Genomic DNA, 11,693 nt, shown 5'->3' with positions numbered 1-11,693 from the left:
TTTGTCATTTGTAATCCTTAGTACCAGAAAAGTAGATCATTATTACATTTTTGTGTTTCTATTTTAAAACAGACCCAGAACATAAACAAATGTTTGAACAGTGCTTGTCCAACATTACTAGCTCCGACGGAATATGTCTTCTCACTACATTTGCACATATGACCCAATCAAAACGAGAAAATGTGGATCAAGAGTTTGTGAAGATAGTTGCTTTAGAAATATACGAGGTCTGTTAGTTGTCTAAAAATTGGAACTTATCTTAGAATCATTACTATTTATTTTGAAATTCGATGGGACAATAATAGCATATTTTGTAAAAAAAAACCAGTACTATTACTAAATAGTTTAATTGTAAAAACATACTTAAAATAAATAATGGAACTTTATAATGTTTATAATTACTTGGGGGATAATCAGAAAGATGATGTTGCTAATGTATTGATATTTGTGAATCCAAATTGCTGCATATCAGATGTATTGTCTTTGAGAAAATGAATCAGGAATATTGGAATAGATTTTCTTCACTCATTAGGTGTGGTAAACTATTAACAGACAGTGTCTGACCGCATAAGGAAGCTTTGATAAATTTAAAGGCCTTACTTTCCCCGATATTACAGTGGACAAATGTGTCACATTTTTAAAAATTTATGTCAAACATATTTATCTTATAACCTAATTTCAGAAAAGTGTTCAGGAGAGCATCATTCTCTGGTATGTTGTCAGATCAACTAGAAAGGAGGAATTGCTGAATTGGGTACTGGGGAAAGAAGTGGATCAGATGGCAGAAGGAGAATGCGTAGGCAAATATCAATCATAGCTACTGGGCAGTGGGTGACTTTTGAGGAGAAAATGTTTCAGGTATAGATGAGTACAATCCCACAAGAAAAAATGCTAGAAAACCAAAGCCAGGGTGATGAGGGAAATGTGGTGAAATAAAGGAAGAATTCTTGAAGTGAGAGTAGAGCAAAGCACAGTATGTTGAGAGGGAAACTGAAGAAATAAGGCCAGTGAAGACATAGAATAAAAGACATAAAACATAAAAGGGAACCTGAAAAATCATTTTATAGTATTTAAATGATAAAAGGCAGAATGGGACCTATTGAAAAGTGATCTAAAGGTTTAAATGTGTGATGCTATATAACAATTTAATCACAGATGTCTTAAAAAAAAATGTAAGTCTGATTGTGCCTGATCCAGATTTGAATACTGGTTAAACGCACAGCTCAACAGAATAAGACTGTGGTTGTGAACAATCTGGTCATCTTGTGTCACTAATTTCAAGCAGTTTGGGATTTATGCTCTAAGGCAAAGAAAATGGTATTGTTTTCTTTGCAGTTTAACTGATAGAATTTCTGATTTATTCGTGATTCTCAGATTATGAACTGAGCCAAGCAATGTGTTGTGATTGATGGTGGTGCGGAGGGGGAGGAGATCAGAAATGCCTCATTTCTGGATGTTTCCAAGTGCTGCACCGAGATGAACAGAGACCAAGGAGAAATACCGAGGGGGGGGGGGGGGAAGAAAAGAAGAATAGGTCTGAGAAGAGAAGCTTTTGTGGGATATACTCAGTGCAGTGGATTCAGTTATTTTGTACACATCGGGGCAAGTACACTTAGGTCCAATTAAGTAGCAGCCCCCCCCCCCCCCCCAATTAGCCATAGTTTCATGGAAATAGTTTAAAAAGATATTAAAAAAAGGCAAACTACCGTTTAACTGATTAACAAGTTATGTATTTAAATGAAATACAGAAAAAAATTTGAACACTGCCAATGTATACTGCTGTGCTCTTGAACATAAATTAACATAGTTAGCACAGGCATCTGTGGTAATTTTTTTTGACTACTGTCAAATCTTCTCATGACAAGAATCTTGACAAGGGTCTGAAATTAGTCCGTTTTTTAAAAAATTATCAAAAATCACTGATTTTTGAATTGGTGTTCGTCAGCCCAAACATAACACAAGTGCATGCAATTGACGCTATTGAAAACTGTTCACTCTGAACATGGTGTGGTGTCTAACAGCTTGCGACTGACACTAGAATCTGTTTAACATTATCCTGTCCCAATCAATATTGTCCCAAATAAATGTATGGAAGCGAACTACTTTCTTGAATAATTTTTGTTCTTTAAGTGTTGTCCCAAAAAATGACTGGCCTGATTAACCAATTAACTAATGGCCCAATTGACCACAATCCACTTTTTTTTTAATATACAGGTAGCCTATGTAAGTCCTTCCACCAGAGAGTCATTTTCCAAGGTTGGCCGTGAACTTCTGGCCACAATTTCAACAGCTCATCCTCATATAATCTCAATACTTTTGGATCGTGTCCGAGGAAGCATTGATAAAGTTGGCATGGTATGTTCTGATTTAACTTTTAAATAAAATGGCTAAGTACATAAAGTACCAGATCTATTTCCGAATCAGCTTTTTTATGAAGTAAGTTATGAAATTTGTTGTTTGGCATAGAAGTTTCTATAATGTACAAATTGAATTGTACAGAAGAAAAGGAATAGCAAGGTTGTGTTTAGGTATTCCTGGACCATTTAAAAATCTGATCGCAGAGGTGAAGATGATGTTCCTAAGCCATTAGGATGGGCATGCAAACCTCCTGTGCATTTTCCTAGATGGTAGTCACTGTAAAAAAGCATGTTCCCCATGGTAAAGGTTCTTGGTGATGAGTGCAGTCTTCTTGAGGCACTGCTTCTTGAAAATGTCCTTGATGGTTGGAGGGTTGTGTCCATAATAGAGCTGGCTGCCTCTCTTGTGATCCTGAGCATTGAGGTACTTCCATACCAGGTTGTGATGCAACCAGTCAGAATGTTCACCTCCACACAAGTCCACGCAAGACATTACATTATCTCTTCTAAGTCCTAATGAAGTATAGCTGCTGGCCTGTCTTTACACCTGCTTGTGTTTTCCCACTGACTCCTCCACAAAGACTGGTGTGTTCTCCCGACTTCTCCTTTCTTAAGACCACCGTCAGTTTTTTGGTCTTGCTGACATTGAGTGTGAGGTTGTTGTGACACCACTCAGCCAGCTCTTTCTTGCTCCTGTCAGCCTCCTCATCGCTTTTGGAAATTTTACCAATAACAGTGGATTTATGAATGGTGTTTCGGCAGTGCTAAGTGACACAGTCATGAATGTAGAGAGAGCAGTGGGCTAACCGTGGATATTTAATGTGCACCTGTGTTAATTGTCAGTGTGGGAAAGATGTTATTACTGAACTGCACTGACTGTAGCCGAGGATCCAATTGCGGAGGCAGGTTCAGAGTCCCAGGTTTAGAAGGTTGGCAGCTGCCTGGTGTATGCTTTGGTGTTGTCCAGGCGTTCTGAAGTAGAGTAGAGAGCCAGTGAGATTGCACCTGCTTGAAGGCCTGTTGTGGTGGTAGACATGTTTCAGCAGGTCTGGGCTCAGGCAGTAGTTAATTCTAGCCATGACTAACCTCTCAAAGCACTTCATTGCAGTAGATATGAGCACTGCTGGGTGATGGTCATTGAGGCAGCTCGCCCTGCTGTTCTTGGGCCCTGGTTTGCTTGCTGCCCTTTTGAAGTGGATGGGAACATCAGATTGCAGCAGTGAGAGATTGAAGTTATTGAGTAGTTGAAAAAACATGAAGGGGCCAAATGGGAGGGAAAAGTTAGATTGACTTTAGAGTAGATTAAAAGTTTGACACAACATCTAGGCTAAAGAGCCTGTATTGTGCTTTTCTGTTCTATGTCCTTGAATGCTCTAGCCAGTTAGTCGATACTAGTTGTCAGTACCTGGCCAGGTACACCGTCAGGACCTGACACCTTGTGAGGGTTTACCTCTTCAAGGATGGTCTGATCTTGCCCTCCAAAATGGAGCTCATAAGGTGACTGGATGCTGTGGTGATTCATATAAGCATAGTGTTATTCGGTGTTAAAGGATGGATGAAAGATGTTGAGCTCATCAGGGATTGAAACATCACTGCCATTTATGAAGTTAGATTTTACCTTGGAGAAAAGGTGAAACCCTGCCACAATTGTGCATCTGATTGTTTATCTAACGTCATACAGATTGCCTTTTGCTCTCAGAATGGCCTTCTGTGGGTCATACCTGGATTTCTTGCAGGAGTCTGGATTGCTGGTCTTGGATGCCACAGATCTGGCTCTGAACAGACTGCAGATCTCCTGTTCACACAGGGCTTTTGATTTGATGTTTGGTTGATGGAACTTAATTTACTGCTGTTTGACAGAATGGATTAATACGAATTAGAATTTCTTTTCAAGATAAAGAACTTAATTTCATTTCTTCGTGTGGAGTAAGAGGTCATATTGATACACCACCTTTAAGCTACTAAAACGTACTAAAAGGGGTTCATAGGAATGTTATCAAACAAAATTTGATTCTCATTCATTTAACAAGATTTTAGGCTGTTAAATAAAAATTTGGTGAAAAGCCCACGTTTCTACGCACATCATAAAAGAGGAGAAAGGTGTGGATTCAGAGAAATTTAATCATGTCTGGATCTTGTTGTTGAACAGATACCTATTATTAATACATCAATTAAAACTCTATATGTAAGAAGCCAAAATAGGAAGCGATCGGAGAACATTGTCGGAAGGTACCAACAATGGGAGGGAGAAAATAATGATCAGTATTTTATAATCAATGTATTACTCAGAGGAATCCAGTGTGGAACACTGGGCAGAGGGGTGATGGGTAAATATGACAATGAAAATTATTCTATTAGAAACAAAGATTTTGAATAACCTCAAATTTTAACCTGGTAGAAGATGTGAGGGGGATGGTGGTGGGAGGCTGGCATTGTAATTATCAGCTCCAACAGTAATAATCATTAAAGAATGTTTCAGCAACAGATGAGCTATTTAAAGCCTTGGAGTAGATTCAAATAGATATTGATAGATAAAATATATTTTAAAAAATGAACTGGAAGTGTGTTGAAGTAAGATGAGTAATATAACATTTAGAACTTGTTCGTTTTTGAAAGCATTAAGCATTTCATTATGAGAAACTTCTTTGCTCACACTTGACATAGTCACATGAGGTGACTAAGCAATCTGATTGTAATTGCTGGTTGCATGATTCACAGTTGAAGGTCTCATAATGTGCAAGAGTCTAAAGTGGGAAGTCAAGGGGTGGGGGAAATAAAGCAAAAGGATGCAGTTTTTATTTTGTTTCTCATTTGCCTTGGTATCATGAGGAAAATAAAGCCTCAATGTAAAGGGAAATGAGAGAACTAAAAATGTGCAACATCCTCTTCAGCAACTGCATGTGAAAAGGCATACAAATATGCATTTATGGTCCTTTTGCTTTACAAATAAATGAGTACGCTAGCATAAAGTTCTACCTCATGAATAAATTTTACTTCCAATTCGGAGTATTGTGTGCAGTTTCGTTCACCTACCTACAGGAAAGATGTAAATAAGGTTAAAAGGGTGCCAATAAAATTTACAAAGATGTTGCCAGGTCTGGAGGACCTGAGTTACAAGGAAAGATTGAATAGGTTAGGGCTGTGTTCATTCGAATGTAGAAGATTGAGAAAAGAAGTTGATAGAGGTATACAAAATTATGAGGAATGTAGATAGAATAAATGCAAGCAAGCTTTTTCTACTGAGGCTTGGTGAGACTACAGTCAGAGGTCATGGGTTAAGGGTGAAAGGTGAGAAGTTTAAGGAGAACATGAGATGGAGTTTCCTCTCTGAGGGTCATGAGAGTGTGGAGTGAGCTACCAGCACAAATGGTGCATGTGAGCTCAATTTCAATGTTTAAAGAAAGTTTGGATCGGTATGTGAATGGTAGGGATATTGAGGGCAAAGGTCTTGGTGCAGGTTGATAGGAGTAGGCAGTTTAAATGGTTTCACCATAGACTAGATGGGCTGAAGGGACTGTTTTTGTGCTGTACTTCTATGACTGTAATTCTAATATATATGTACAACAGATTAATACTAAAACATAGTGATAAAATAGTTCCAGTTCCAGAGCACATTCAATATTTTGCCTAAGCAAAGTAGCAGGTGGTGATTTCTGTTGTCAAGCATGTACTTCAGATGATATTGGTTTCACTTTTGTCAAACAAGTTGTGCTATCATTTCTTTTCAAAGTTTCTGCCGCTGTAATGACTTAAATAATACTGCCCTTTTACTTCAATTTAGCTTTTGAATTTATCATTTATAACTTGTCTATAAGATATTTACTGTCAATGTCACATAGACTTAAGTAATGAATGATAAATTCAGAAATAAAATGTAAGTAAAAGGGCAGTACAATATTGCCACTTTTAAGAGTTTGCAAAATCACAATCAGTTTCACAAGATAATCATTAAAAGGAGGTTGTTATGGAATAGAAGCACTGTCTCCTCTCAGCTACGTGAGTACGCAACCACGTAGTAGCCTTTGTAATCGCACAACTGGAATATTTTTAATATGTACTGCGTAGTTTTGCAGGCCATGTAAAAATTTCCAGCTCAGAGCAATGGTTATAGTCTGCGCAGCTGTTCACAAAAAACATAAAGGGAACATTGAATAGAAGTGTATCATATATTTTATAATGTCTTTATGCAATATTGGTGTAATTCTCAGAGAGCTGGGATATAAATTACTGATTTATATAATCATATTGGAGAAAGTAACGTGTATGTTAAAATTGTAGTATTCCTTTGGCCAATGAGAATGTAATGGACTCCTTATTGCTGCAGGTTTCTTTGTATCTCTTTAAAGAACTTCCACTGCACCTGTGGAAGATAACTTCAGTTGAAATGGATGTAATTCATGACTGGCTTCTGAAGTACAATTTAACTGCTGTTGAGAACAAGCTGGCTTGCATCATACTTGAAGGACTGAACTGGGGTGTTGATGAGCAGGTATGTTAAACTGAGTGGGAGGCAGAAAGCTGCATTTTGTTAACAGCTTGGCAAAGCTTTGTCATAGATTCTCCTGATATTTTAACTGACTAGGATTGTGCATTTTTCATAATGATAGTAGGTTGAGTTTTATTTAAACTGATCTATACTTCTTAAAACCACAAAGAATTATTGCTACATTTGAACACAGGCAGAAGTCACTGAGTTAATTTGTTGATTGGCATACAGGAGTGAGATATGTCAACTAGTGGAATGGTGCCGCAGCAACAAACTGGCACTCAACATCAGTAAGATTAAAGAACTGATTGTGGAATTCAGGAAGGGTAAGACAAAGGAGCACATACCAATCCATAGAAGGATCAGAAGTGGAGAGAGTGAGCAGCTTCAAGTTCCTCGGTGTCAAGATCTCTAAGGATCTAACCTGGTCTGAACCGATTGATATAAAGAAGGTAAGACAGCGGCTATACTTTATTAGGGGTTTGAAGAGATTTGTCATGTCAACAAGTACACTCAAAAACTTCTGTAGATGTACTGTGGAGAGCATTCTGATAGACTGCATCACTGTTTATTATGGAAGGTTCTATTGCACAGGACCAAAAGAAGCTCAGAGGGTTGTAAATCCAGTCAGCTCCATCTTGGATTCTAGCCTACAAAAGTACCTAGGACACCTTTAGGGAGTGGTGTCTCAGGAAGGCAGCATCCATTATTAAGGACCTCCAGCACCCAGGGCATGCCCTTTTCTCACTGTTACCATTGGGTAGGGGATACAGAAGCCTGAAGGCACACACTCAGCGATTCAGGAACAGCTTCTTCCCTTCTGCTATCTGATTCTTAAATGGACATTGAAGCTTTGGACACTACCTCACTTCTTTAATATGCAGTATTTCTGTTTTTGCACATTTTTTAGATCTATTCAATATACATAATTTGGTTTACTTGTTTATTTATTATTACGTTTTATGTTTTTTTTCTCTCTCTGCTAGAGAGATTGCATTGCTGTATTGCATTGAACTGCTGCTGCTACGTTAACAAATTACACGTCACATGCCGGTGATAATAAACCTGATTCTGGAAATTTTGCATGTTAAAATATACTTAAGTTTAGATTGTATCTCAAATACATCCAACACTTCACTTAATACAGGTTTTCCTCTTAAATGCTTCGTCATAGAAAATGTACAGCATGGAAATAGCCATTTGCACAACTTACCCACCCCACCTAGTGAACACCTTTCAGGTTACTCCCATTTCCCTGAACTTGGGTTCAGTTATAGCAGTCATTTGAAAATCTCAGGGCTGAGTACTGGCACTTTACAGAGAACATCATTCGACTTAGCAAAGACCAAAGCAGTATACTCATTACAGTTTGTGAGCAAATCTGAAAACCACTAAAAATAGATTCTCAGTTCTCCGATAGCACCAAGGCTATCTGGGGCTGACTAAATGTTGCAGTTCCCAAAGATCTGGGACAGCAGAAGCATAACTTTAAGATGTAGTTTTGTAGTGAACAGGAGCAAATTAATACCATAGATAACATCTCCTTCTAGGTACACTGGGAGCAGCTGAAGTCTGCTCTCCAAGGCTATTGATTTCATGTAATCATGGAGCCAGAAATAATTTGTATATAATAACACGCAGATTCATGATCTCCTTGAGTATAAACCTGAGAAAGCCATCCACAAAACTGGTCGTGATCCAGTGATGCATTTGTAATGAGAAAACACTGGTGAGTGGAGATGGTATAAAAGATCCAGCTATGCAGACTGACAGAACATGCAACTTTTAGCTTCAAGGACAGACTATGGGCCCCACACCCTTGGATAGTTCCCTGCTTCTTAAGGAAGATGACACCATAAAACAGATTTGGAAGAAGCATTTTAAATTCCTGTGCTCAACAGAATCAGGTTTATTATCACCAGCACATGAAATTTGTTAACTTAACAGCAGCAGTTCAATTCAATACATAATCTAGCAGAGAAAAAAAAGTAAAACAATAATAAATAAGTAAATCAATTAAGTATATAGAATAGATTAAAAGGTGCATGCAAAAACAGAAGTACTGTATTTTTAAAGAAGTGAGGTAGTGTCCAAAGATTCAATGTCCATTGAGGAATCAGATGGCAGAAGGGAAGAAGCTGTTCCTGAATCATTGAGTGTGTGCCTTCAGGCTTCTGTACCTCGTACCTGATGGTAACAGTGAGAAAGGGGCATGCTCTGGGTGCTGAAGGTCCTTAATAATGGATTCTGCCTTTCTGAGACACTGCTCCCTAAAGATGTCCTGGGTACTTTGTAGGCTAGTACCCAAGGTAGAGCTGACTAAATTTACAACCTTCTGCCGCTTCTTTTGGTCCTGTGCAGTAGCCCCTCCATACCAGACAGTGATGCAGTCTGTCAGAATGCTGTCCACAGTACAACTATAGTTCTTGAGTGTATTTATTGACATGCCAAATCTCTTCAAACTCCTAATAACGTATAACTGCTGTCTTGCCTTCTTTATAACTACATTGACATGTTGGGTCCAGGTTAGATCCTCAGAGATCTTGACACCCAGCATCTTGAAGCTACTCATTCTCACCAGTTCTGATCCCTCTGAGGATTGGTATGTGTTCCTGCATCTTATCCTTCCTGAAGTCCACAATCAGCTCTTTCGTCTTACCGACATTGAGTGCCAGGGTGTTGCTGCAGCACCACTCCACTAGTTGGCATATCTCACTCCTGTACGCCCCCTCGTCACCACCTGAAATTCTACCAGCAATGGTGGTATTGTCAGCAAATTTATAGATAGTATTTGAGCTATACCTAGCCACACAGTCACGTGTATATAGAGTAGAGCAGTGGGCTAAGCACACACCCCTGAGGTGCGCCAGTGTTGACCATCAGCAAGGAGGATATGTTATCATCAATCCACACAGATTGTGGTCTTCCAGTTAGGAAGTCAAGGATCCAATTGCAGAGGGAGGGACAGAGGCCCAGGTTCTGCAAATTCTCAATCAGGATTGTGGGAATGATGGTATTAAGTGCTGAGCTATAGTCGATGGACAGTGAGTCCATCATATCAGAGGAGATCCTGCAAGCCACACTACAATGCGCTTGGCAATACATCAACGACTGGAGAACTGAAGTGGTCCATCCCTACAGATGGAAATCAGTTAAACTAGTGGGCTATATGTCGTGGTCTGTCATAACAGTGGCTTCCCGAATATGACAAAATTCCAGCAGAGATCTGGGAAGGAGATTTCTTGGTGATCTTGGGGATGCCAATCAAAGTTGAAAGTAAATCTATTATCAAAGTACATGTACGTCACTGTATACAGGATTCCCCCGCTATCCGAAGGTAGAGTGTTCCTATGAAAACGTTTGTAAGCCGAAATGTCGTAAAGCAAAGAAGCAATTACCATTAATTTACATGGGAAAAATTTTTGAGCGTTCCCAGACCCAACAAAATAACATACCAAATCAAACCAAATAACACAAACATATAGTAAAAGCAGGAATGATGTGATAAATATACAGCCTATATAAAATAGAAATATCATATGTATCATATCATATGTGCTTATCAAAATCGGGAAGACAGCAAGCCAAAATCGATGTGGAGAAAAAAAATTGGCACGTACATGCATATGTACGTATACGCCTGCATGGACAACTGCCTGCACAAGGCTTCGCGGTCATGGTAGTCTTTCTCGGGGTAACACATACAAAGCGGGCGTCTTTTTCGTAAAAGCGAAAATCCTCTTTGGTTAGCGAAAACAGGTAGTAATGTAGGTCTTTTGTAACAGCGAGCTGTCATAAAGCGAACGTTTGAAAAACGGGGGCCACCTGTACAACCCTGAGATTTAATCACTGTACCAACTTATAAGGAAGGGGTATTTCCTTCCTGTCTAGTTGGGATAATGTCCTGGCCACATTATCCTGAACCTCCTTTGCCCTGTGGTGAGAGACACCTCTTGGAAGCATACATATAGCAGAACTGCTGGGGAGAAACAAACAAAAACAAAATGCTGGGAACCAAATCAGTAACTGTTCTTACGTTCACTGGCCTGTTGAAGATGTTCAGTTTCTTAAATCTGTTGGGTCTCTGGATTGCCCTCCATTGCATTGGTTTTCATCATCCTCAGACTTGGGCATGATGACAGGACTGTCATTGTCCTGAATGTAACGCTTGAGACTGATGGCTCCCACATCTGGAGTCCAAACAAGGTTTTGTAATTTATCTCACCTCTTCCTACTTGACAGTCATCTTCCACCTTGTTGAAATCAATTATCATCTGACTTTGGTATCTAGTATCAACTGACAGTAAATACTCTAATAATAGTCCTTTCCATTGCTTAAATAATAGCTCGTTATCAAGGATAACCAGAATCAGCTTGTGTGTTAGCTACTCTGCACATGGTCTTCAAGCAACAGTGAATCCATTTAATGCTTCAGTTAAGAAACTTAGGTTGTTCTTGAACATTACAAAGTCAAAGGTTGTCCACTAGCCCATCCAAGCCGGCTGACTATCACTCATCTCATCCATGTAACTGAGATGGCTCTAGAGTATATAGGGTACCTTTGGTTTTTTTTGCTGTCATTTCTCCCAAAAGTTTATCGGTGAAGAGGAACAGCAGAGCAGCTTTCTACAAACTGTAACACAGTGTCTTTGGAAATGGAGTCCTGTGGAAGCTGACTGAAATCATTTGTACCACAGTGCCCTGTGGAGGTCTTGTGCAGACAAGTTCTCTCAGCAAAACTTGAAATATCTACTGATGCCATATGATGCCATATATCTTGATTGGTGCGTGGGTCAAATCCTGGGGGTCAAACAGCTCCATGAAGGACCTACACAGAGCTGTGTACACCA

The 11,693-nt window shown here is 39.2% G+C and overlaps 1 protein-coding gene across 2 annotated transcripts in view; it reads left to right on the top strand.

Moving 5' to 3' along the window:
* Positions 1-11,693, top strand: part of epg5 (ectopic P-granules autophagy protein 5 homolog (C. elegans)) — a 134,144-nt gene that overhangs the window by 33,241 nt on the left and 89,210 nt on the right. For both annotated transcript variants that reach the window (XM_059989479.1, XM_059989478.1), the window contains exons 12-14: positions 73-227; positions 2,215-2,355; positions 6,682-6,846. In XM_059989479.1, coding sequence (XP_059845462.1) covers positions 73-227; positions 2,215-2,355; positions 6,682-6,846 — 461 coding nt within the window. The remainder of the gene's footprint in view (positions 1-72; positions 228-2,214; positions 2,356-6,681; positions 6,847-11,693) is intronic.

The sequence above is a fragment of the Hypanus sabinus genome, chromosome 14 (genome assembly GCF_030144855.1).
Source record: "Hypanus sabinus isolate sHypSab1 chromosome 14, sHypSab1.hap1, whole genome shotgun sequence".
NCBI lineage: Eukaryota > Metazoa > Chordata > Chondrichthyes > Myliobatiformes > Dasyatidae > Hypanus > Hypanus sabinus.
Note: the sequence above shows the minus strand (reverse complement) of the source record. Positions and strands in the feature narration are given on the sequence as shown.